The 26207-nt window shown below is 47.7% G+C and overlaps 2 protein-coding genes across 6 annotated transcripts in view; one reads left to right on the top strand and one right to left on the bottom strand.

Annotated features, from left to right (window-relative positions):
- On the bottom strand, positions 1-25781 carry LOC147114686 (basic phospholipase A2 nigroxin A-like). The gene is made up of 4 exons (XM_085993904.1): positions 25757-25781; positions 23722-23914; positions 7170-7285; positions 1-532 (listed from the first exon to the last, which is right to left on the bottom strand). The coding sequence occupies exons 1-4, from the start codon at positions 25779-25781 to the stop codon at positions 399-401; spliced, it is 468 nt and encodes a 155-aa protein (XP_085850030.1). The 3' UTR covers positions 1-398.
- rbm43 (RNA binding motif protein 43) overlaps positions 1-26207 on the top strand; it is an 88680-nt gene that overhangs the window by 7278 nt on the left and 55195 nt on the right. The window lies entirely within an intron of this gene.

Here is a 26207-nt window from a genome sequence, read left to right as displayed (position 1 = left end):
TCAGAAGCTTTAATATTTGTTGTTTAGTTGCAAGAAAGAGAAAATACCTGAATTATTGTTAAATCAATTACCCCAGCGTTCTTTGCGTCTATTTTTTTATATTGGTGAAGGCCCAAGACTCACAGTGCAGGACACGAGAAGGCTGGAAAGAGTGGCAGAGAAGATGAGGTAAATCAAAAATTAGCAGTTTATTGACGCCCAGCTTGGGTATCCCAGTATTTCCCGGTCTCCTCTGTTGATTTTCAGGAGGGATCCTGGTATTACTGTAACTCTTCGTTATTCTCGGTTGTCACCTTGTGTGGTTGGTGTCCGTTGAAAGCTTTAACAGCAGAAGGTAGACCCCCATCTTCAGTATCGCACCGTTCCCCATGTCCTTCCTGGGTTTGTTGAGCCAGCGTTCAGCTGCACCTATTGTGGTGTCGGTAATGCATGTACCTGGAGCTGTAGTCGGTCTGATAGCGGATGCAGTTTGCAAACTTCCGGTCGCACTCACACAGCAGGTACTTGCACTTACTGCCCAGGATCTCTGTGGCTGAGAAAACAAAGGTAAGGTTGGTGAATGAAGACCATCTCAGCCAATTAGAACGGGGAGAGCACATCACATGACTAATGGATCATTGTCCAGGAACATTAGTGAATGAATTTCAGTCAGGAAAGCTGGCCAGTCAGGGCATGAGGAAGCATGAAACGGAAAAAGACCATTCAGCCCATTAGGTTTGCTCCTTCTATAGTTCACATAGAATCTCCCTTACTGTGGTTTCTACCTACATGTGGTGGAGCCACCGAAGGACTCAGAGCGGTTGTACATAATTCCTTTAACAGCAATGTAGTTACTGTCTGTGCCTGTACCTTTAATTACACTGTTTGACTGTACAATGTCTAGTTACCTTTACAGCACGGTTTCAACGTGATGACGCCATGCCATTAGTCACGTGATGCCCCAATGGCGGGAAGAACGTGATGACATCAGTCTTCTGACCACAGGATCAGTCCTCGTGGAGCCCTCAAGGAGAGTAGACCTGTTATTGATGTGTTCTAGCAGTTTCCAGTTTAAACTCATTTGGTTTCATTAAAGTTCATTATTTTAATTGCCTGAGTCGAACTCAGTCTTTTTGATAGGAACCTCCGTTCCTACATTGGTGACCCCGACTTCTACGAACGATTTTCGTGGAAGATTCGACATGGACATGAACGCCGTCACGCTGAAACTGCCACAGTTCTGGGAGCAACAACCAGACGCCTGGTTCATCCAGGCTGAAGCCCAGTTCGCCATTCGGAACATCATCGCGGATCAGACCCGTTATTATTACGTGGTCTCCGCCCTCGACAGCGCAACTGCATCACGGATCATCAGCCTCCTCGGTAGACCTCTTACTGACAGCAAGTATGATGCAATTAAGGCGTGGTTGCTTCAGGTTTTCGGGCTAACAAAGTTGGAGCGTGCTCGCTGGCTCATCACGCTGCCCGGCCTCGGGGATTCCAAACCGTCCGAGCTCATGAGCCAAATGCTCACGCTCTTGGGTGCTGAACCGGAATGTTTCCTCTTCCGGGAGCTTTTCCTCTATCAACTGGCTGAACAGGTTCAGGCTGCCCTAGCCAGATCCGACATTACAGACTGCGCCAAGCTTGCGGCCGAAGCCGACAAGATTTTCACGGTTACCCAGCAGTGCTGCGCGGCCACGAGGCGCCCACCCCTCACAGACGCGGCCCCGGCTTCTCCTACAGCGGGCTGGTGCTCCTACCACACCCGTTTTGACGCGAAAGCACGATGCTGCCGTTCCCCCTGCAGTTTTTCGCCCAAAAAACCCCCAAGAAAGCGCAGGCGGCGTCCCTGACGACTGATGACCAAGTCTAACGGGCGTTCCACGGTGACGATGGCCGTCGGTTCTACGGGGACACTCCTCTATATCACCGATTTCCTCTCGGGCCGCCGTTTCCTTTGTGACACCGGGGCGCAGTGTAGCATTCTACCTGCGTCGAAGCTCAACATGCAGACTGGGAACCTCGGTTTTTCCCTTGTGGCGGCTAATGGCGCAGCTATTCTAACATTCCAAAAGCGGCGGGTCGAAGTCTGTTTCGGCGGTCAGCGCTTCTTTTGGGAATTCGTCACGGCCACTGTCTCACAGGCTATCCTAGGGGCGGATTTTCTGTGTGCCAACAGCCTACTAGTCGATGTCCGGCACCGCCGGCTGATCAACGCGGCCACTTTCCACTCAATTCTGTGCTTCCACGGCACCTCCGTGGCGCGCTCCATTGCCTGTGCTTTCCCTCCTCCAGATGATTTCACGCGGCTCCTCGGGGAGTTTCCGGAGCTGACAAGGCCCACCTTCTCCTCTTCGGCGACGAAACATGGTGTTGAACATCACATCACCACTACTGGCTCCCCGGTTTATGCGCGGGCTCGAAGGCTCGAACCCGGCAAGCTCGCAGCTGCGAAGGCGGAGTTCGCCACAATGGAGCGGCTCGGGATCATTAGGCGATCGAAGAGTCCCTGGTCCTCGCCTCTCCACATGTGCCAAAACCAGGCGGCGGTTGGCGGCCATGCGGTGACTACCGACGCCTCAACGACGCCACCACTCCGGATCGGTACCCGATCCCGCATATCCAGGACTTCTCGGCCCACTTGGCGGGAAATTCTATCTTCTCTAAAGTCGACCTCGTCCGTGGATATCACCAGGTTCCAGTGCACCCACAAGACGTCCCGAAAACCGCAGTCATCACCCCTTTTGGCCTCTTTGAGTTCCTGCGGATGCCGTTTGGCTTAAAGAACGCAGCACAGGTGTTCCAGCGTTTAATGGACTCTGTTCTTCGAGACCTGCGTTTCCTTTTCATCTATCTTGACGACATACTCATCGCCAGTGCCAGCAAGGAGGAGCACATCTCCCATTTGCGTTCCCTCTTTACGCGCCTCAGCCAACACGGTTTAATCATCAACCTGGCCAAGTGCCAGTTCGGCCTGCAACAAATCGACTTCCTGGGACATCGCATAACATCGGACGGCGCCGTCCCTTTGTCGACGAAGGTTGAGGCGGTTACTTCTTTCCTGCAGCCGTCAACAGTCAAGGCCTTGCAGGAGTTCCTGGGGATGGTCAACTTCTACCACCGTTTCGTCCCCAAGGCGGCTCAACTCATGCAACCATTGTTCGGGGCCCTCAAGGGCAAGTCCGGTAAAGATCCAATCAGCTGGACAGCTGAAATGGTCCAGGCATTCGGCGACACCAAGAACGCTTTGGCCAACGCAACCATGCTGGCGCACCCACTTCCAGGTGCTACTATCGCCCTTACCACCGACGTGTCAGACTACGCCATCGGGGCAGTGCAAGAACAGTGGGTCAACGGCACGTGGCAACTGCTGGCGTTTTTCAGCCGTCAATTACGAAAGAATGAAAAAAAGTACAGCTCCTTCGATAGGGAGTTACTGGCCCTTTTCCTCACCATTCGCCATTTCCGTTTTTTATTGGAGGGGCGCCCCTTCACGGCTTTTGTTGACCACAAACTCCTTACGTTCGCCATGGCCAAGACCGTCGAACCGTGGTCCGCTCATCAACAACGTCACTTGACGTTCATTTCCGAATTTACCACGGACATTGCCTCTCCCGTGCGACGGTCCACGCGGTGCACCTGGGAATCGACTATGCCCTCATTACTCAGAGGTCCAATCATATAGAACCATCCCCTCTAGCTTCCAAGCGACCGACGTCATCTTCCAGGCTGCAGGTGCCACACTCCTTTGCGACGTTTCCATGGGAGTTCCTCGACCTATCGTGCCAGTCGCATGGCGCCAGAAGGTTTTTGATGCCATACACGGGTTGTCGCACCCGGGGATGAAGGCTTCACAGCGGCTTATGTCGGCCAAGTTCGTTTGGAAAGGTATGCACATCGATGTCCGTGACTAGGCTAATACCTGCGTCATTTGCCAGAAGGCCAAAGTCCAGCGTCATGTCAAGGCTCCAGTGGCTGCGTTCACTGTTCCGGAGCGTTGTTTCGACCACGTGCATGTGGACCTCGTGGGGCCGCTTTCGCCTTCTCAGGGTTATACTCATCTCCACACCATAGTGGACCGCACCACTAGCTGGCCAGAGGCAATTCCTCTGGTTTCCACCACGTCGGCAGACGTCGCTAGAGCTTTCATCTCCTGTTGGGTTGCCCATTTCGGGGTACCGGCGGACATCTCTTCTGACCGTGGGCCACAATTTTCCTCAGATCTTTGGAACGCTGTGGCTCAGGGGCTCGGTACCAAACTTCATCGCACCACTGCCTATCATCCGCAGGCAAACGGCCTTTGTGAGCGATTCCACAGGTCGCTTAAACCCTCTCTTCGGGCCAGTCTCAAGGCGCAGGATGGGTGGACAGACTCCCATGGGTCCTGTTGGGTCTTCGTACGGCGCCCAAAGATGACCTACAATCGTCTTCGGCTGAACTCATCTATGGCCAGCCGCTCCATGTACCAGGAGATTGCCTCCCTTCTCCCATAGAGCCATGGTCCGCCTCCCGGCAACTTGTTCGCCACCAAGAAGCGGCCAGATGCTTTGCTCCGATACCTACGTCCAATCACGGTTTGCAGAACTCCTACGTGCCACTGGGACTGAAGAATGCGGAGTATGTCTTCATCCGTCACGACGCTCACTGGGATCCGCTCAAGCCCCCTTACACTGGTCCTTTCCGCGTCATCGAACCAGGAGACAAATCCTTTTCGGTCGACGTCGGAGGGAAACCGGATCACATCTCGGTGGACCGCTTGAAGCCGGCTCACCTGGACCTGGCTCACCCTGTCATAGTCGCTCAACCACCCAAACATGGCCGACCGCCCGTTGCCGCTGCACCAGATCAACCAAAGCCGCCTGACAAATCCATCGCGCTCGCCGCGCCTGCTCAGCCGCAACCGACTGCCAACTCGACCACCGGTCGTCAACTTCCTCTACCAGGGTACCGAAGTCGATCGGCTAGTCTCATCAGGCCTCCTCCTCGCCTCACCTTTTCTGTTAAAGACATTTCTGGGGGGGGCGCATGTGGCGGTGCCACCAAAGGACTCAGAGCAGTTGCACATAATTCCTTTAACAGCAATGTAGTTACTGTCTGTGCCTGTACCTTTAATTACACTGACTGTACAATGTCTAGTTACCTTTACAGCACGGTTTCAACGTGATGACGTCATGCCATTAGTCACGTGATGCCCCAATGGCAGGAAGAACGTGATGACGTCATGATGTCAGTCTTCTGACCAGAGGGTCAGTCTCGTGGAGCCCTCAAGGAGAGTAGACCTGTTATTGATGTGTTCTAGCAGTTTCCAGTTTAAACTCGTTTGGTTTCATTAAAGTTCATTATTTTAATTGCCTGAGTCGAACTCAATCTTTTTGATAGGAACCTCCATTCCTACATACCCATTTAATATCCTCACATAGACCCTGTACACTGTACCCTTTAATGGACACTATTCACCCATTCAATCCCCTTCCTCAGACCCTGTGCAATATCCGTATCTTGGACTCTAACCACCCAGTTAATCTCCTCCCACAGACCATATACACTCTTCCCTGTCATCAGGGGAAATTGTAACCACCCCACCCTGTGGAAACTGGGCAAAGAGGCAGTTAAAATGTCCCGTGTGACTTAGACCCCTCCAATCCCGCTGCCTTCCCTTGGGTCCCAATAGCAACCTGCTCTTTATAGCCGGTGAGAGGGACAGTCACCTGAAGGCAGAGAGGTCCTTCTTTAAATATGCAAACTGTGTTCCAATGACGCCAAGCCAGACCTGTTGGGAAGAGGTGTCGAGGCCGGAAGAGGTCTAGAAAGGTAACTTTAGTTTTTTCTGTTTCCTTGCGGGCTAGAAGGAGCTGAAGTGATCCTCCGTCCCAACAAAGAAACCTTGGGCCGACTTCCCTCACCTTCTGACCATCTGACCCCCCCCCCTCCCTCCCCCAACTACTTACCTTAGTGCCGGGGACCCATCCGTGGCCTCCTGCTGCCTGAAATCCCACTCCTGTCCACCGACCGGGTAGTGCTTCCTGCCAGGGTCAGGCAAGCATGCAGAAGAGGCTTGGAGTTAAAATCCTGGAGTTGTGAAGGGCGGACAACTTCAGATCTACCTTGGCCCCCAGTGCACTGATCCTACTTTTAAAATAGCCCCCAGGGTCTTTACTTACTTATTTAATCTCTTCTCACAGACCCTGTACACTCTCCCCATCATGGGCTCTACCCACGCATTTAATCTCCTCCCACAGGCCCTGTACACTCTCCCTATCACGAGCTCTACCCACACATTTAATCTCCTCTCACAGACCCTGTACACTCTCCCTATCATGAGCTCTACCCACGCATTTAATCTCCTCCCACAGACCCTGTACAGTCTCCCTATCATGGGCTCTACCCACGCATTTAATCTCCTCCCACAGACCCTGGGAGCCTGTTCCATGAGAAGTGTTTCAGCTAACCTCTCAATTCATTTAATATGTTAACTTGAACACTGCGTCCTTTAGTTCTGTGCTCTCAGTGTAAGTCAAGCGTCTGAATTTAGTTTGTGAACTTGAGGCCCATCATTGGGCATGGCAGGACTTAACCTCCGCCGCCACAAGAATGCACCTCTTGACCCTGGCTTGGGTTGCCAACCATCCCAGATTATCATGGAGTCTCCAGAAATTAAAAATTAATTGTTGTGAGCAACCCAGGAGAAAGATCACAGGGGCATAAAAAATTATTGGAAATGGGGAAAAAAGGCTACTTGACTGACGTCAAGAATCAGTCAATGGGGTAACGAAGAGTCTGTTTGATTGGTGTGGGAAGGCGCTGCACCGTGAGGATGGACGTGTTAGGTGACCAATGGCGGGAGTGTGGGGGTGGGGCGATTTGACGGTGGGAGGTCATGTGATGAAATCTCTCCGAATACATCCAATCAGAGATAGCAACCCTATCTGGCTTATTTAATGGAGAATTGCTATAATTGTGGCCTCTGTCTAGAATAATGCCAGAGAATGTCTGTGGCACACCTGTATAAATTTGATAACATTTTCCTTCTCAAATTTGGCACCAGCTGAAACCGCCATCAGCGCAGAATGGGGAGAATATCCTGCTGTGATGTATCGAGCATGTTACCACCGAAATGGCTCATAGGCTAAAACCTTACAGTAATTACAAGCAAGAGAGGAAGTAAGCGAGAAGGTGGGTGAACATACCACATTGCACTTGCTGCCCTGAGGTACACTGAAAGGAATATCTCGTGAGGTACGGGTGGAAGAATTGACACTGCGAGTTCAGCCTTTCGTAACACTTATCATGTTTCATGCAGCACCTGCAAAATAAACAGACAGAATCAATGGCCCCTTACAGTAAATATGGGCACAGTTGTGTGGTGGTTAGTAATTCACAGACCTGCACTAATAATCCAGAGAACTGTAAGTTCAAATCCCATCATGGCAGTTTGAGAATTTGAATTCAATTGAAATAATCTGGAAATAAAAAGTTGGCATCAGTAAAAGTGACCATGAAGCTGTCAGATTGTCGTAAAAACCCAACTGGTTCACTAATGTCCTTTAGGAAAGGAAATATGTCGTCCTTACCCTGTCTGGCCTATATACGACTAGCCCCACACCAACGTGGTTGACTCTCAACTGCCCTCTGAATTGGCCTAGCAAGCTACCATCACTTTCTCAGGGCAACAAGGGATGGGTAATAAATGCTGGCCTTGCCAGCGACGCCCACCTGAGGTGAAGGTAGTCCCTGTGGCTAAGACTTTAAACTGAGGTCCATGCCTCTCCCACAAGTTCAGGCAGCTCTGTCTGAAGATGAGCAGGGAGTCTAACATAACATAGAATTTCATGGAATATACACCACAGAAACAGGCCATTCGGCCCAACCAGTCCATGTCTGCATTTATGCTCCACTCAAGTCTCCTCCCATCCTTCCTCATCTAACTCTATCAGCATAAGCATCTATTCCCTTCTCCCTCATATGCTTATCTAGCTTCCCCTTAAATGCATCTGTGCTATTCACCTCAACCACTCCCTGTGGTAGCGAGTTCCACATTCTCACCGCTCTTTGGGTAAAGAAGCTCCTTCTGAATTCTTTATTTGATTTCTTGGTGACTATCTTATATTGATGGCCTCTAGTTTAGCTCTTCCCCACAAGTGGAAAAACTCTCTCTGTATCCATTCTATCAAAACCTTTCATAATTTTAAAGACCTTTATTAGGTCACCCCTCGGCCTTCTCTTTTCAAGAGAAAATAGACCCAGCCTGTGCATCCTTTCCTGATAGGTGTACCCTCGCATTTCTGGTATCATTCTTGTAAATCATTTTTGCACCTTCTCCAGCGCCTCTATATCCTTTCTATAATATGGCGACCAGAACTGTACGCAGTACTCCAAGTGTGGTCTAACCAAGGTTCGATACAAGTTTAGCATAGTAACAGGACATTTGGATAATCATAATTTAATAAGACAAAGTCAGCATGGTTTTATGAAGGGGAAGTCATGTTTGACAAATTTGCTGGAGTTCTTTGAGGAAGTAACATATAGGGTGGATAAAGGTGAACCAGTGGACGTAGTGTATTTAGACTTCCAAAAGGCATTTGACAAGGTGCCACACAAAAGATTATTGCTTAAGATAAAAAATCACGGGATTGGGGGTAATATTCTGGCATGGATAGAGGATTGGCTAGCTAACAGAAGGCAGAGAGTTGGGATAAATGGTTCATTCTCAGACTGGCAATCAGTAACCAGTGGTATTCCGCAGGGGTCAGTGCTGGGTCCCCAACTCTTTACAATCTATATTAACGATTTGGAGGAGGGGACCAAGTGTAACACATCAAAGTTTGCAGATGATACTAAGATGGGAGGGAAAGTAGTGAGTGAGGAGGACATAAAAAACCTGCAAGGGGACATAGACAGGCTAAGTAAGTGGGCAGAGATTTGGCAGATGGAATACAATACTGGAAAGTGTGAGGTTATGCACTTTGGCAGGAAAAATCGTCGAGCAAGTTATTATCTTAATGGCAAGAAACTTGAAAGTACTGAAGCACAAAGGGATCTGGGGGTCCTGGTGCACGAAACTCAAAAGGTTAGTATGCAGGTGCAGCAAGTGATTAAGAAGGCCAATGGAATGTTGGCTTTCATTGCTAGGGGGATAGAATATAAAAATAGGGAGGTATTGCTTCAGTTGTACAAGGTATTGGTGAGACCGCACCTGGAATACTGCATACAGTTTTGGTGTCCATACTTAAGAAAGGACATACTTGCTCTCGAGTCAGTACAAAGAAGGTTCACTCGATTAATCCCGGGGATGAGGGGATGGACATATGAGGAGAGGTTGAGTAGATTGGGACTCTACTCATTGGAGTTCAGAAGAATGAGAGGCGATCTTATTGAAACATATAAGATTATGAAGGGGTTGGATCGGGTGGATGCAGGGAGGATGTTCCAGATGATGGGTGAAACTAGAACTAGGGGGCATAGTCTTAGAATAAGGGGCTGCTCTTTCAAAACTGAGATGAGGAGGAACTACTTCACTCAGAGGGTGGTAGGTCCATGGAATATGCTGCCCCAAAAAGCTGTCGAAGCTACATCATTACATAAATTTAAAACAGAAATAGACAGTTTCCTAGAAGAAAAGGGAATTAAGGGTTACGGGGAGCGGGCAGGAATTTGGACATGAGCCTAGGTTCGGATAGGTCATGGCCCTGTGGGTAGCGGAGCGGGCCCAGGGGCCGTGTAGCCTGATCCTGCTCCTGTTTCGTGTGTCTAATTCTGTTAGATTCAGGAGATAGTCCTGTCATAGTGGATTGGCGGTTAGGATCAGATCAGCCATGATCTTATTGAATGGCGGAGCAGGCTCGAGGGGCCAATTGGCCTACTCCTGCTCCTATTTCTTATGTTCTTATGTTCCCTACTTTTCAATTCTATCCCTCTAGAAATAAACCCTAGTGCTTGGTTTGCTTTTTTTAATGGCCTTGTTAACCTGTGCTGCTACTTTGTGATTTGTGTATTTGTACTCCCAGATCTCTTTGTTCCTCTACCCCATTTAGATTCTTATTTTCTAAGTAATATATGACCTCCTTATTTTTTCTTACCAAAATGTAATACCTCACACTTATCTGTGTTGAAATTCATTTGCCAATTATATGCACAATCTGCTAGTTTATTAATGTCTTCTTGTAATTTCATAGAATCATAGAATGGCTACAGCACAGAAGGAGGCCATTCGGCCCATCCAGCCTGTGCCGACTCTCTGCACTTCAGTTAGTCCCACACCCCCGCACTTTCCCCGTAGCCCTGCAAATTTTTTTCCTTCAGGTACTTATCCAACTCCCTTTTGAAAGCCATGACTGAGTCTGCCTCCACCACCCTTTCAGGCAGTGCATTCCAGATCCTAACCACTCGCTGCGTAAATTTTTTTTTCCTCATGTCGTCCTTGGTTCTTTTGACAATCACCTTAAATCTGTGTCCTCTGGTTGTCAACCCTTCTGCCAATGGGAACAGTTTATCTCTATCCACTCTGTCCCGACCCCTCATGATTTTGAACACATCTATCAAATCTCCTCTCAACCTTCTCCGCTCCGCACAGAGCTTGTAGACAGAGCTGTGAGCTTCGCAAGCGGAGTGATTCACAAGCAGAGTGAGGGAGTTTGTGAGCGCAGGAATTGGTGGAGAGGAGGAAGGCGGTGGAGACGTCTGACTGAAAAGGAGGAGTGGAGCCACAGAACCCAAGGTCTCTAAGTTAATAGACATGAGAGCAGACCTGTGGGAGAGCGAGAGGAGCGATCACAAATAAAGGTAGGCCCAAGAGCCCGGAGGGAGCACGAGTACCAGGGAGTGAGGTAAGTGATGACAGCGCAAGGGAAGGAGCTGATTGGTGAGTAGTTGGTGATTGTTTTTAAGTCTTATCTTTATTTTTGTTAAGTTACTTAAAAAAAAAGAAGTTAGTTAATAGTCGAGTAAATAAAGGCATGGCAGGGCAGCTCAGTCCAGCGGAATGTACATCCTGTGCCATGTGGGAACTCCATGATGCTGCCGCTGTCCTGGACAACCACGTGTGTAGGAGGTGTCGTCAGCTGGAGGAGCTCGAACTCTGGGTTTTGGAGCTTGAGCAGCAGCTGGCATCACTGCGGTGCATCCGCGAGGCTGAGTGCTACGTGGATAGCACGTTTCAGGAGGTGGTCACCCCGCAGCTAAGGAGTGCGCAGGCAGAGAGGGAATGAATGACTGCCAGACAAAAGAGGAGTGCCAGGCAGGTAGTGCAGGAGTCCCCTGAGTGCATCTCGCTCTCCAACCAGTATTCTGTTCTGAATACCGGTGAAGGCGATGGATCCTCTGGAGAGTACAGCCAGAGCCAAGTCCATGGCACCACGGGTGTGTCCGCTGTACAGGGAGGGAGGAGGAAGACAGGGAAAGCAATAGTGGTAGGGGATTTGATAATTAGGGGTGCAGACAGACGTTTCTGCAGCCACAGATGTGACTCCAGGATGGTATGTTGCCTCCCTGGTGTCAGGGTTAAGGATGTCACTGAGTGGCTGCAGAACATTGAGGGGGGGAGGGTGAACAGCCAGAGGTCATGGTCCATATTGGTACCAACGACATAGGTAGAAAGAGGGATGAGGTCCTGCAGGCAGATTTTAGGGAGCTATGAAAGAGATTAAAAAGCAGGACCTCAAAGGTAGTAATCTCTGGATTACTCCCAGTGCCATGCGTGAGTGAGTATAGAAATAGGAGGATACGGCAGATGAATGCGTGGCTGGAGAGATGGTGCAGGAGGGAGGGCTTCAGATTCCTGGGGTATTGGGGCCGGTTCTGGGGGAGGTGGGACCTGTACAGACCGGATGGGTTGCACCTCAACAGAGCCGGTACCAATATCCTCGTGGGGAGGTTGGCTAGTGCTGTTGGGGAGGGTTTAAACTAAGTTGGCGGGGGATGGGCACCAGGATGTAGCATTAGAAAGGAGAAACAATGGGCACAAAGGATTGGGAGAGACGGATAGCACTGAAGTAAGAAATAGTAAGGTATTAGGTGGGGTCAGGCTAAAAGATAGGTTTACAGTGTATGTATGTGAACGCATGAAGCACAGTAAACAAGGTTGGTGAGCTGCAGGCACAAATAGCCACATGAGAATACGATGTTGTGGCAAGAATGGAGCCCTGCTCAAAAAAGGGCAGGATTGGGTATTAAATATTCCTGGATATAGGGTGTTCAGGAAAGATAGGGAAGGAAAGATAGGAGGTGGTGTGGCACTATTGGTTAAGGAGAATGCTACAGTGCTGGAGAGGGAGGAAGTCCTGGAGGGATCAAGGACAGAATCTATATGGCTAGAGTTAAGAAATAATAGAGGTGCCATTACACTACTAGATGTATTCTATAGGCCACCAAATAGTGGGAAAGATATGGAGGAGCAAATTTGCAGGGAAATTACAGAGAGGTGCAAGAACTGTAGAATAGTGATAATGGGAGACTTCAACTATCGTAATACAGACTAGGATCGTAATTGTGTAAAGGGCAGAGAGGAGGAAGAATTTCTGAAGTGTGTTCAGGAGCACTTTCTTAATCAGTGGACTTCAAGAGGACATAGACAGGCTGGTGGAATGGGTGGACACGTGGCAGATGAAATTTAATGCAGAAAAGTGTGAAGTGATACATTTTGGTAGAAAGAATGAAGAGAGGAAATATAAACGAAAGGGTATAATCCTAAAGGAGACGCATGAACAGAGAGACCTGGGGGTATATGTGCACAAATCGTTGAAGGTGGCAGGGCAGGTTGAGAAAGCAGTTAAAAAAGCTTACGGGATCCTGGGCTTCATGAATAGAGGTATAGGGCTGGATTTTACCTTAGATCCGGAGGTCGAGGCGGGACTGTTGGTTTTCGGGTTTCAGTCCCGCCCCCAGCGACGTCTGACAAACGGATGCTATTTTCCCTTGAGTGGCCTTGTTAAGCCCGCCCTGCGGGCTTGCCGGCCAATTAAAGGAAAGCCGGTGTCGGATGACGTCAGTGCATGACGCTTCATCTGCCGGTTTTGTTAAAGTGACAGGCACCATAATTTTTTGACAGATGAATTGTTAGTGTTTGACAGCATTGAGGTGCTGTCAAACACTGACAATCACTGTCCAAAGGTGAGCCTTTTCACCCAGGCTCTCCAGTGACTTTCTCCTTAGGATGAAACAGATGGCAGCTGCATGTGAGATTACAGAAGCCATCTGTCACTTCTCCCAATTAGATGAGGCTGCACAAACACATCACAGCTTGTCACCTGCAGAAGCATCAAACCACAGTAAAAAAAAATTCCCAACATTCTCTCACCTGTCATACTTACCAGTGTCCCATTGTAGCCTTCACACTATCTCTGCAGCTGTCATTTCTACAGTTACAGTACAACAGACCCACAGCTCGCCTCACCAACATCAGGAAGCCCGCAGCTGTAGGCGCAAAATGGGAACAAGCCTCTTAACTGCCTGTGAACTACCTGTTGACAGGCAGTTAATTGGCTCTAATCTCCTTCCCGCTGCTAGGAGACGGGTCCCTGCGCGAATCGGGGACCCGCCTCCCGGGAAGATTGTTTGGAGGTGGATTGGGAGCGGGTTCAGGACCCGCTCCCATTTTTTAACATTTTGCCACCAGTCCCGCCTCCAAACCCACCCCCTGAGTGCCGGCAAAATCCCCCCCATAGAGTACAAAAGCATGGAAATTATGATGAACCTGTATAAAACACTGGACTATTGTGTCCAATTCTGGGCTCTGCACTGTAGGAAGGATATGAAGACCTTAGAGAGGGTGCAGAAAAGATATCTGAGAATGATTTCAGGGATGAGGGACTTCAGTTACGTCGATAGACTGGAGAAGCTGGGGTTGTTCTCCTTCATAGAATCATAGAATGGTTACAGCACAGAAGAAGACCATTCGGCCCGTCGAGCCCGTGCCGGCGCTCTGCAAAAGCACCTCAGCTAGTTCCATTCCCCCGTCCTTTGCTGAATTCTAAAATCCTTCCAATCCTCAGGCTTACTAATTTTTTGGCAACATTATAAACCTCGTCCTTTGATCTAATACTATTTTTAACTTATCTTGTTAGCCACGGGTGGACCACTTTTCCTGTGGGGTTTTTGTGCCTTAAAGGAATGTATATTTGTTGTAAGTTATGTATTAATTCTTTAAATACTAGCTATTGCTTATCTACCACCATACATTTTAATGTAGTTTCCCAATCTACCTTAGCCAACTTGCCCCTCATACCTACGTAGATTGCTTTGTTTAGATTTAAGACCATGGTTCGGACTTAACTTACAACCGTGACTACACTTCAAAAGTAATTCATTGGTTGCAAAGTGCTTTGGTGTGTCCTGATGTCGTGAAAGAACATAAGAACATAAGAAGTAGGAGCAGGAGTAGGCCATACGGCCCCTCGGGCCTGCTCCGCCATGCAATAGGATCATGGCTGATCCAAACCTAGACTCACGTCCACTTCCCTGCCCTCTCCCCGTAACCCCTAATTCCCTTATCTGCTAGGAAACTGTCTATCTCCGTTTTAAATCTATTTAATGTTGCAGCTTCCACAGCTCTCTGGGGTAGCAAATTCCATAGATTTACTACCCTCTGAGTAAAGAAGTTTCTCCTCATCTCAGTTTTGAAAGGGCAGCCCCTTATTCTAAGATTATGCCCCCTAGTTCTAGTCTCACACATCAGTGGATACATCCTCACCACATCCACCCGATCAAGCCCCCTCACAATCTTATATGTTTCGATAAGATCGCCTCTCATTCTTCTGAACTCCAATGAGTAGAGTCCCAACCTACTCAACCTTTCCTCATACGTCAACCCCCTCATCTCTGGAATCAACCGTGTGAACCTTCTCTGAACCGCCTCGAGAGCAAGTATATCTTTTCTTAAATATGGAAACCAAAACTGCACGCAGTATTCCAGGTGTGGCCTCACCAATACCCTGTACAACTGCAGCAAGACTTCCCTGTTTTTATACTCCATCCCCCTTGCAATAAAAGCCAAGATTCCATTGACCTTCCTGATCACCTGCTGTACCTGCATACTAACCTTCTGTGTTTCATGCTCCAGGACCCCCAGATCCCTTTGTACTGTAGCACTTTGCAGTTTCTCTCCATTTAGATAATAACTTGCTCTTTGATTTTTTCTGCCAAAGTGCATAACCTCACACTTTCCAATATTATATTCCATCTGCCAAATCTCTGCCCACTCACTTAGCTTGTCTATGTCCTTTTGCAGGTTTTTTATGTCCTCCTCACTCACTGCTTGCCCTCCCATCTTTGTATCGTCGGCAAACTTGGATATGTTGCACTCGGTCCCTTCCTCCAAATCATTAATCTAGATTGTAAAGAGTTGGGGTCCCAGCACTGACCCCTGCGGAACACCACTAGTTACTGATTGCCAGCCCGAGAACGAACCATTTATCCCAACTCTTTGTTTTCTGTTAGATAGCCAATCTTCCACCCATGCCAGTATATTACCCCCAATCCCGTGATTTTTTATCTTGATCAATATTCTTTTGTGTGGCACCTTGTCTATATAAATGCAAGTTCCTTCTATCCTCTGTTTGCTGTGAGAGCGGGACTGACTTCAGTTGTCCACCAGAGGGAGCAATCAGCTTAGAGCTGGAAGCTTGGCTGCGAAGTGCCATGAAATCATCTTCTTCTTAGGCAGTCCCTCGGAACCGAGGATGACTTGCTTCCACATTAAAAATGAGTTCTCAGGTGGCTGATGAGTCCAATGCGGGACCTGCAGTCTCTGTCACAGGTGGGGCAGACAGTGGTTGAAAGAGCGGGTGGATGGGGTGCTTGGGTTGACGTGCGCTCCTTCCGCTGTTTGCGCTTGGCTTCCGCTTGCTCCTGGCGAAGAGACTCGAGGTGTTCGGCGCCTTCCAGGATGCTTCTCCTCCACTTCGTGCAGACTTGGGCCAGGGATTCCCAGCTGTCGGTGGGGTTGTTGCACTTTTTCAAGGAAGCTTTGAGGGTGTCCTTGAAGCATTTCCTCTGCCCTCCTGGGGCTCTCTTGCCGTGCCAGAGCTCTGAATAGAGCGCTTGTTTTGCAAGTCTCGTATCGGGCATGCGGACGTTGTGGCCCGTCCATCGGAGCTGAACGAGCGTGGTCAAAGCTTCGATGCTGGGGATGTTGGCCTGAGCGAGAACACTGACGTTGGTGCGCCTATCCTGCCAATGGATTTGCAGGATCTTGCAGAGGCAGCGTTGGTGGTACCTCTCCAGTGCTTTGAGGTGCCTGCTGTACATGGTGCATGTCTCTGAGGCATACAGGAGGGCGGGTATCTGTGATATCCAAGTGGTAAGGTCAGAAACTGAGAGAAGCGAGGTCTTAGGAACAAAACCCAACTGTTTATTACACGGTGTAGCAGAGGAACATATCTTACAGGCTGCAAGCAAAGCACACAATTTCTTATTGTACGATGGCAAGATGGAGGATTCACCTCTGAGTCATACCCATAATGCAATGCCACATTACCTTAATAACTGGTGTACCAGGACATTGACTACATGACCCATTACCTTAAACACTGGTGAATGTGATACCTTAATCTTTGGTCCCATCTGGTGGATAACTTAAACATGACATCCCAGATTACTATATCCCTCCCCTCTTAAGTTGAACATTTGTTTCTTAACAACATTCTTAAAAAGTCCCATAAGGAAACTCCTTTAACGATAGTCCATACTGAACGAATCTAGCAGGTCGTTATCAATTGCTCTGGCAGCTTGTGAGACCTTGGTGAACGCCTTACAGTCAAGTCCTTGCTTGGTTGTGATAGAGCCACCTGCTGCTCCTGAGCAGTACTCAGAGTATCTGACTCTGCTACGATGGTTTCCTCTTGACGAAGGGGTCCAGCTGTAACTGGCTCTGTTCGTGGTGGTGGTACCACCGATGCATTTGGATAACTGGGGGCCAACTTGTCCTCCGACATCTCCTCTGGAACCTCCAGTTCGATTTCCCCTTGTCTGTTCAGTATCTGATCTACAGGTCTGCATACTACCTGACCAGTTCCCACCATGACTGTATATGGTACTGGACCGGTCATTGAGTCTATGACGCCAGGAATTCATTTTGGACCATAACTGAAATTCCTGGTAAGGACCGCATCTCCTTCTCCAAAACTGCGGCTCTTTGTCCTTCTGTCATGGTTCTCCTTTTGTTTGATCTGTCGGTTTTCCACCTTCCTTTTTAGGTCTGGGTGAACCAGGTCAAGAGTGGAGCGTAGTCAATGTCTTAACAACAGCTCAGCAGGAGAGAGTCCTGTGGTAGATTGAGGTGTTATTCTGTAGCTGAACAGAACTCATGACACCTTGGTTGCCAAACTCCCTTCCGCACTTTTTTTCATCATCTCCTTAAATGTTTGTACGGCTCTCTCCACAAGTCCATTTGAAGACAGATGATATGGAGCTGAGGTCACGTGCATTATGCCATTGTTTCTCATGAATTCTTTTCATGAAACCCAGCCTTATCCAATCTTTGTAGTACCTCTCTCAGAGTGCTCAGATGCTCCTGGTCGGTTCTTCCCGTCACCAGAATATCATCCAGATAGATTGAAACATGTGGGATCCCTTGCAGTAGACCCTCGGTAGTCCTCTGGAAAATAGCTGGACTAGATGAGACACCAAATGGTAAGCGGTTATAGGTAAACAAACCCTTGTGTGTATTTATGGTTACATACTTCTTGGATTCCTCATCTAGTGTAATCTGCAGTATGCATGACTCATATCCAGCTTCGTGAATTTCTTCCCTCCAGCCAGGTTTGCAAAGAGATCCTCTGTTTTGGGAATAGGATACTGTTCAAGTTTAGACACCCTATTTACTGTCAATTTATAATCTCCACAGAGTCTTACCGAATTGTCCGGTTTTAAAACAGGTACAATGGGAGCTGCCCATTCTGAACATTTCACGGGTTCCAGAATGTTCTCTCTCAAAAGACGGTCAAGCTCAGCCTCTACCTTCAGTTTCATGGCATACGGCACAGGTCGTTGTTTAAAAAACCTTGGCAGTGCCTCCTTGTCTACATAAATCTTAGCTGGGGGGCCATTAAATGTGCCAAGTTCTTCTTTGAACACGTTCTCATGTTCAATCAACACTTCTTGCAGAGACAACTGTTTGCCTCCCTCCATTTGATTTATTGCACCCCAATCTAATTTAAGTTCTTGTATCCAGCCCCAACCTAACAAGTTTGGTCCAGAACCCGATGCTACAACTACAGGTAGCTGTTCCACGGTGTCCCTGTGTTGCACAGTTACAGTAGCTGTACCCAATGTCGCCACTCATTCGCCGGTATATGTTTTAAGCTGCATAGAGCAAGACTTTAACTCTGGAACTTTTGCACGGTTCCACAATTTTGAGTACTCCTCCCTGTTCATTATGGTTACGCCGCATCCTGTATCCACTTCAAAGTTGACCTTAGAGCCATTTACTGTCAGTTGCAAAGTGATAGGATCCACTTTTGGAATGTTCTCTACCATACTATGCATTATGAACATGTCGTCTTCTTCCTCAGCTTCTCTGCTGATGTGATGTGCTCCCTGTTTTTTCACTTCTCTTCCTAGGTTTTGCTTTCCTCCCCCTTTTGGTTTGTATTCCTCCACGGTTGCTTTTTCCCTGCATGCGCGTTTTATGTGTCCTTTTTTCCCACACTTGTGGCACTTTTCCTCCAGAAAACTGCATTCCCTTGCCAGGTGATCGCCATTGCATCTATAACATGCCTTTACATGCTCACGTTGTGGTTTCTGACGCATATTTAACGTGTGCACAAAAACCTGACTTCCAACTTGCTTTGTAGTAGCCCAGTCTGAACCTTGTTTTTCTTTTACATCTTGGTTCGCTGTCTCTATGGCTTGAGCAAGTTCCAACGCTTTTTCATATGTGAGCCCAGTCTCGGACAATAATCTCTGCTGCATTCGATCATCCACTATCCCGCAAACCAGCCTATCTCTCAGCATGTCTTTCAGGTTGTTGCCGTAATTGCAATCGTGTGCCAATTTTCTCAACACCGCTACATAGTCCAATACAGTCTCTCCCGGTTTTCTGTTCCGTGAATTAAATTTGAAACGCTGTACAATCTCACTCGGTCTGGGATTGAAATGGTCCTTCAGCAAGGCCACCAAATTAGCAAATGTTCTGTCCCCAGGCTTTTCAGGACTGCATAAGTTTCTCATTAAACTATACGTCTGACTTCCCACGGAAGTGAGCAAAATAGCTCTCCTTTTTCTGACATCATTTATATCATTTGCTTCAAAGAAATGCATCAGCAACTCGCAGTACTCATCCCAGGTCTGTGTCTGAACATCAAAAGCAGAGATCTTTCCTACCGTAGCAGCCATGATCCTTAATTCAGTGCTCTGATTTTTTTTTTCTTCTTCAAGGTGTGATCTGTTGCTCCTCATCACCAATATGTGATATCCGAGTGGTAAGGTCAGAAACTGAGAGAAGCGAGATCTTAGGAACAAAACCCAACTGTTTATTACATGATGTAGCAGAGGAACATATCTTACAGGCTGCAAGCAAAGCACACAATTTCTTACTGCACGATGGCAAGATGGAGGATTCACCTCTGAGTCATACCCATAATGCAATGCCACATTACCTTAATAACTGGTGTACCAGGACATTGACTACATGACCCATTACCTTAAACACTGATGAATGTGATACCTTAATCTTTGGCTCCATCTGGTGGATAACTTAAACATTTCATCCCAGATTACTATAGTATGACTACTGCTTTGTAGACCATGAGCTTGGTGCCGGGTTTGAGGTCCTGGTCTTCGAACACTCTCTTCCTCAGGTGACCGAAGGCTGCACTGGCACACTGAAGGCGGTGTTGGACTTTGTCATTGATGTCTGCCCTTGTTGACAGTAGACTCCTGAGGTATGGGAAGTGGTCCACGTTGTCCAAGGCCTTGTCGTGGCAAGGCTTCAAGTACAAGACTCCAAGCACTGGCATCTGCTGAACTACGTCATCATCCGAGCGAGGAACCGCAAGGACGTTCACATCACCCGCATCATGACAGAAGCTGACGACTGCTGGACAGACCACCGCCTAATCCGTTCTGTCATCTCCATCAATGTAGCCCCAAAACAGTGGCGGCAACAGAAACAATGCCGCAGGAAAATCAATGCCGGAGCACTCAAAGACCCCGCTAAGAAAGCCCTATTCAGCCTGCGCCTCACAACCACAGCCGTGAAATCACAGGGCTGGGAGGGACTGCCTCTCAACCACCCCACTCCCAGGAGCAACTTCATCCTTTGAAGTGGCACTGTTGGTAAATGCACTGCCCAGCATAGCACTGAGCCCTACAGACTCGGGAGATCCAGGTTTGATCTTGGCCATGTTGAATCATTTCAAGTGCAGTTCCTTCTGCTGTTTTAATAAAAGTGTAACTAACGCATACGCTGCAATTTCAACCTTTGGATTTTCATGGACTTCCTCCTCTTGAAGATTCCATCTCACTTAATGAGGTATGGTTCCACCTAACCCCATACGCAGCCATTATTCATTGTAAACCTTGCCAGCCGACTACACCCTCATGTCTTGTGGGTGTTTCTATATCTCTCTGACACTCCGTGTATGTGTGAAACCTTCTCTCCGGCTCGTTATCCTTGTGTGTGTCTCTCTCTGTCTCTCTGTGTCTGCGACTTTGTGCTTATCTCTGTCTTTGTGTGTTTCTCTCTGTGCCTTTCATTCTGTGTTTCTGTCTTTGTCTCACCAGCTTTGAATCTTTATCTATCTCTGACTATGTACACCTCTCTCTGCATCTCTGTCTCTATCGCGCTGTCTCTCCCACGCTCTATTTCTCTCTCCTCATCTGTCTCCCTCCATGTTTGTGTGACTCTTTCTGTCTGTTTCTCTCTGTCTCCTTCTCTGGCAGACACGATGAGCCGAATGGCCTCCTTCTGTGCCATAAACTTCTATGATTCTCATCTCTGTGTATGTATCTCTATCTCTTTGTGTGACTCTCTCTCACTCTGTGTGACTCTCTCCCACTCTGTGTGGCTCTCTCCCACTCTGTGTGGCTCTCTCTCACTCTGTGTGGCGCTCTCTCTCACTCTGTGTGGCTCTCTCTCACTCTGTGTGGCTCTCTCTCACTCTGTGTGGCACTCTCTCACTCTGTGTGACTCTCTCTCACTCTGGTGACTCTCTCTCACTCTGTGTGACTCTCTCTCACTCTGTGTGACTCTCTCACTCTGTGTGGCTCTCTCTCTCTGTGACTCTCTCTCACTCTGTGTGACTCTCTCGCTCTGTGTGACTCTCTCTCACACTGTGTGACTCTCTCTCTCTCACTCTGTGTGACGCTTTCTCTCTGTGTGGCTCTCTCTCACTCTGCGTGACTCTCACTCTGTGTGACTCTCTCTCACTCTGTCTGGCTCTCTCTCACTCTGTGTGACTCTCTCTCACTCTGTGTGGCTCTCTCTCACTCTGTGTCCCTCTCTGTGTCTCACTCTAATGCTCTCTAATTCTCCATTTGATCAGAAATCTGTGCTGATCTCTACACTGAAACTAAATAGTAAGCATATTTATCGACGTTCCCTTACTTAGTAACTTTTAGTGTTGCATATTGGTTTGAATATGTAACTTGGAGGAGGGTGTGCACAAGAGGCCAGAGCTGGAGGAATAGATTCTGGGGATTGTAGGGCTGGAGGAAATTACAGAAGTAGGGAGGGTTGAGGCCATGAAGGGATTTAAAAACAAGGATGAGAATTGGATTTGAAATAGGAGGTGTTGGGGGAACAAGAGCTTATGTCAGTCAGCGAGCACTTGGGTGATGGGTGAATGGGACTTAGCGAGAGTTAGGACACGGGCAGCAGAGTTTTGGATGAGCTGAAGTTTATGGAGGGTGGAATTGGGAGGCCGGCCAGGAGAGCGTTGGAATAGTCGAGTGTGGAGGTGACAAAGGTGTGAATGAGAGTTTCAGCAGCAGATGGGCTGAGACAGGCGATGTTAACGAGGTGGAAACTGGCAGTCTTGGTGATGGAGAGGATACGGGGTCAGACGCTCAACTGAGGGTTGAATAGGTTACTGAGATTGCAAACAGTCTTATTCAGCCTGAGGCAGTGAGCAAAGAGGTAGTTGGAATTGGTGATAAGGGAACGGAATTTGTGGCGGGGGCTGAAGACAATTTGGTCTTCCCAATGTTTAATACGAGGAAAGAGCAGCTCATGCAGAACTGGATGTCAGACAAGCAGTCTGGCAGAGGCTGCGGAGGGGTCGAGAGAGCTGGTGGAGAGGTAGAGTTGGGTGTCATCGGTCTACAGGAGTAAGCTGGCCCCATATTTTCTGATGCATTTGAGGGACAGCAAGCAAATGAAGAAGAAGAAGCGCCAAGAATGTCCTTTGGGAGCTCCAGATGTAATGGAGCAGTGGGCAGGACAAAAAGCAATTGCTAGAGATTCTCTTGCTCCGTCTGGAAAGGTAAGGATGGAATCTTATAAAGATAAAGAAGGCCTTTCATCCCATTCACTCTCATCAAGGGTGCCACCTCTGAGTCAGCAGGTTGTGGGTTCAAGCCCCACTCCAGAGACTTGAACACAAAATCTAGGCTGACACTCCAGTGAAGTATTGAGGGAGTGCTGCACTGTTGGAGGTGCTGTCTTTCAGATGAGACATTAAATCGAGGCCTCGTCTGCCCTCTCAGATGGATGTAAAAGACCCCATGGCACTATTCAAAGAAAAGCAGGGGAGTTCTGCCGGTGTCTTGGCCAACATTGTTCACTTAATCAGCACCTAAAATGGATGATCTGGTCATTTACTTCATTGCAGTTTGTGGGTGCTTGCTGTGCGCAAATTGGCTGCCATGATTCCTACATTACAATAGTGACTATACTTCAGAAGATCTTTGTTAGCTTCCTGAGGCCGTGGAAAGCGCTAAATAAATGCAAGTCCTTTTTGAATACTGACTCCACTGTCTCCACATTACAGCATCTGAATCTCTCTTAATGGATGGGCAATTAATGCTGGCCTTGCCAGCGACGCCCACATCCCATGAACGAATAAAAAAACAATGAATCGAGTGTCTTTTCCTCAATGACCATTCATGGCAATCTGTTGAACATCTTTTGTGCAAATAAATGGTGTCTCTTCTAAACTTGTCTTTCCCAGCACTGACTCTGTCACTCATTCTGCTGCCCCCAGGTACCTTTAAAGTCCTGTTCTGGGTTTACCTTTTCTATCCTACTTAGTATCTTAAGGCCCGATTTTAACCAAACCCACTTGGCAGGAATGGGTCGAATGACAGATTTACATTCCATCCAATATAAAGTCAACGGAATGTAAAATTGGGCAGGGTGTAAAAGGGCATCGGACCCAAACTGCCCCATTGCCGCTGGGTGGAATTGTTAAATTCGGGGGCTTTACATCGTAATAGCCCCTGCTGGATGGAACAAAGGAGGTAGATTTCCATTGCTGCCTGGTCGTTAATCGGGCTGTTTCTATTACCAACGTGGAATTTCCTCTCTGTGCCTCACCCAGGCAATGGGAGAGATGGAAATCTAAGCCCCGTTCTCACCCCCACCCCCCCCCCAGGTGTGTAGATGTTGAGCAAGGCAGGATGGGACTCCCAGGGCATGCCAGTGCACGATGGCTACTCGGGTTAGCTACCAAGAGCAGCTGGCACCGTAAAACAACAGTTCCCTCCCACCATTGAGTCAGCACCCTTTTGGGAGAGATGTCGGAGTTGGAAAGGATGCTTAAAGAAGGAATGAGTCAGATTGATGTGAGGCATCCAAGCTGGCAGTACCAGTCAGTCCCGTCTACCGGTTTCCCGGCTCCACGCACGCCGCACCAGCAGCCGTAGTTAAGGTAGCTCCAAGTTATCTGAAGGATGTTCTTCCCAGTAGTGCAGGACGCCACTTTGGCCAGCTGCAGGATATCACGTCTGTGACGCATGTGCTGTCCACGTACTTGCAGCATCAACAGTAAGACTATGAGTCCTGTGGCGAAAAGGAGAGTGAGGGTGTGAGCTGTGGACAGAAATTCTTAGAATCCATAATTTGAGATAAAGTTAGTGAGCATTTTTTAATGAAATTCATGGTTACTCGAGGACAATTATCAAGTACTTGCTAAAGGCAAGTCATACTTGACAAAGATAACGAGCTTTTTGAAGAAGGTATGAAGGGAATGCAGTTGATGGTATGTGAATTTTTAGAAGATGTTTGATTAGGTGTCTCATAAAAGGCTTATTCGAATAATTCAGGTATATGGTACAAGAGGAAATGTAACAGCATGGATAGAAAGTTGGATCATGGACAGGAAACAGAGTTAGAGTAAATGGGTGTTGCTCAGTTTGGGGAAGGGTTAGAAGTGGTGTACCCCAATGGTCAGTGCTGGCTAGACTATCATTCTTGGTATGTATAGATGATTTGGACTTGAGCAAAGGGAACATAATATTAACATTTGCCAATGACATAAAAGTAGGAGGTTTTGCAAAGAGTGAGGAGGACTGTAAGAGACTTCAGGAAGACACATGGGCAAGCAGGTGGCAGATGCAATTTAAAGTGGATAAGTATGAGGTAGTAGATTTTGGGAGGAAAAGCAAGAAATGAGTGCATACGCTCAATGGAAAGACACTGAAGAGTGTGGATGAACAGAGGGACCCAGGGTTCAAATATATAATTCTCTAAAAATGTGAATACAGGTAGATGCAGCAAGCAATTAGGAATGCATATAGTTTGTTAGCCTTTATTGCAAAAGGATTGGAGTATAAGAGCAAAGAAGTCTTACTGCAATTATATTGAATCAAAGAATCATAGAAATTTACAGCACAGAAGGCGGCCATTTGGCCCATCATGTCTGTGCCGGCTGAAAAAAAGCCATCTAGCTTAATCCCACTTTCCAACTCTTGGTCCATAGCCTTGTAGGTTACAGCACTTAAAGTGCCTATCCAAGTACTTTTTAAATGTGATTAGGGTCTCTGCCTCTACCACCCTTTCAGGCAGTGTGTTCCAGACCCCCACCACCCTCGGTGGAAAAAGGTTCTCCTCAACTCCCCTCTAATCCTTCTACCAATTACTTTAAATCTATGCCCCTGGTTATTGACCTTTGCTAAGGGAAATATGTCCTTCTTCTCCACTCTATCTAGGCCCACCATAATTTAATACACCTCAATTAAGTCTCCTCTGCTCCAAAGAAAATAATCCCAGCCTATCGAATCTTTCTTCATAGCTAAAATTCTCCAGTCCAGGCAACATCCTCGTAAATCTCCTCTGTACCCTCTCTAGTGCAATCACAACTTTCCTGTAATGTGGTGACCAGAATTGGTACTCTAGCTATGGCTTAACTAGTGTTTTGTACAGTTCTAGCATAACCTCGCTGCTCTTATATTCTATGCCTCGGATAATAAAGGAAAGTATCTCGTATGCCTTCTTAACTACCCCATCTACTTGTCCTACTACCTTCAGGGATCTGTGGACACGCACTCCAAGGTCCCTCTGTTCCTCTGCACTTCTCAATATCCTACCATTTATTATGTATTCCCTTGCCTTGTTAGCCCTCCCCAAATGCATTACCTCACACTTCTCTGGATTGAAATCTATTTACCACATTCCTGCCCACCTGACCAGTCCATTGATATCTTCCTGCAGTCTACAGCTTTCTTCCTCAATATCAACCACACGGCCAATTTTTGTATCATCTGCAAACTTCTTAATCATGCCCCCTACATTGATGTCTAAATCATTGATATATACCACAAAAAGCAAGGGACCCAGTACTGAGCCCTGAAGAACCCTACTGGAAATAGCCTTCCAGTCACAAAAACACCCATCGACCATTACTCTTCGCTTCCTGCCACTGAGTCATTTTTGGATCCACTTTTGCCTTGGATCCCATGGGCTTTTACTTTTCTGACCAGTCTACCATGTGGGACCTTGTCAAAAGCCTTGCTAAAATCCATATAGAATACATCAAACGTGCTTAACTCATCGACCCTCCTTGTTACCTCCTCAAATAATTCAATCAAGTTAGTCAGACACGACCTTCTCTTAACAAGTCCATGCTGACTGTCCTTGATTAATCCGTGCCTTTCTAAATGACGATTAATACTGTCAGAATTTTTTCCAGTAATTTTCCCACCACCGAGGTTAGGCTAATTGATCTGTAATTACTTGGTCTATCCCTTTCTCCCTTTTTAAACAACAGTACAACATTAACGGTCCTCTAGTCCTCTGGCATCACACCTGTAGCCAGAGAGGATTGGAAAATGATGGTCAGAGCCATCTATTTCCT

Source organism: Somniosus microcephalus, chromosome 7 (genome assembly GCF_052327205.1).
Source record: "Somniosus microcephalus isolate GS21.2 chromosome 7, FLI_Smic_1.0, whole genome shotgun sequence".
NCBI lineage: Eukaryota > Metazoa > Chordata > Chondrichthyes > Squaliformes > Somniosidae > Somniosus > Somniosus microcephalus.
This window is presented reverse-complemented; position numbering and strand designations above follow the sequence as displayed.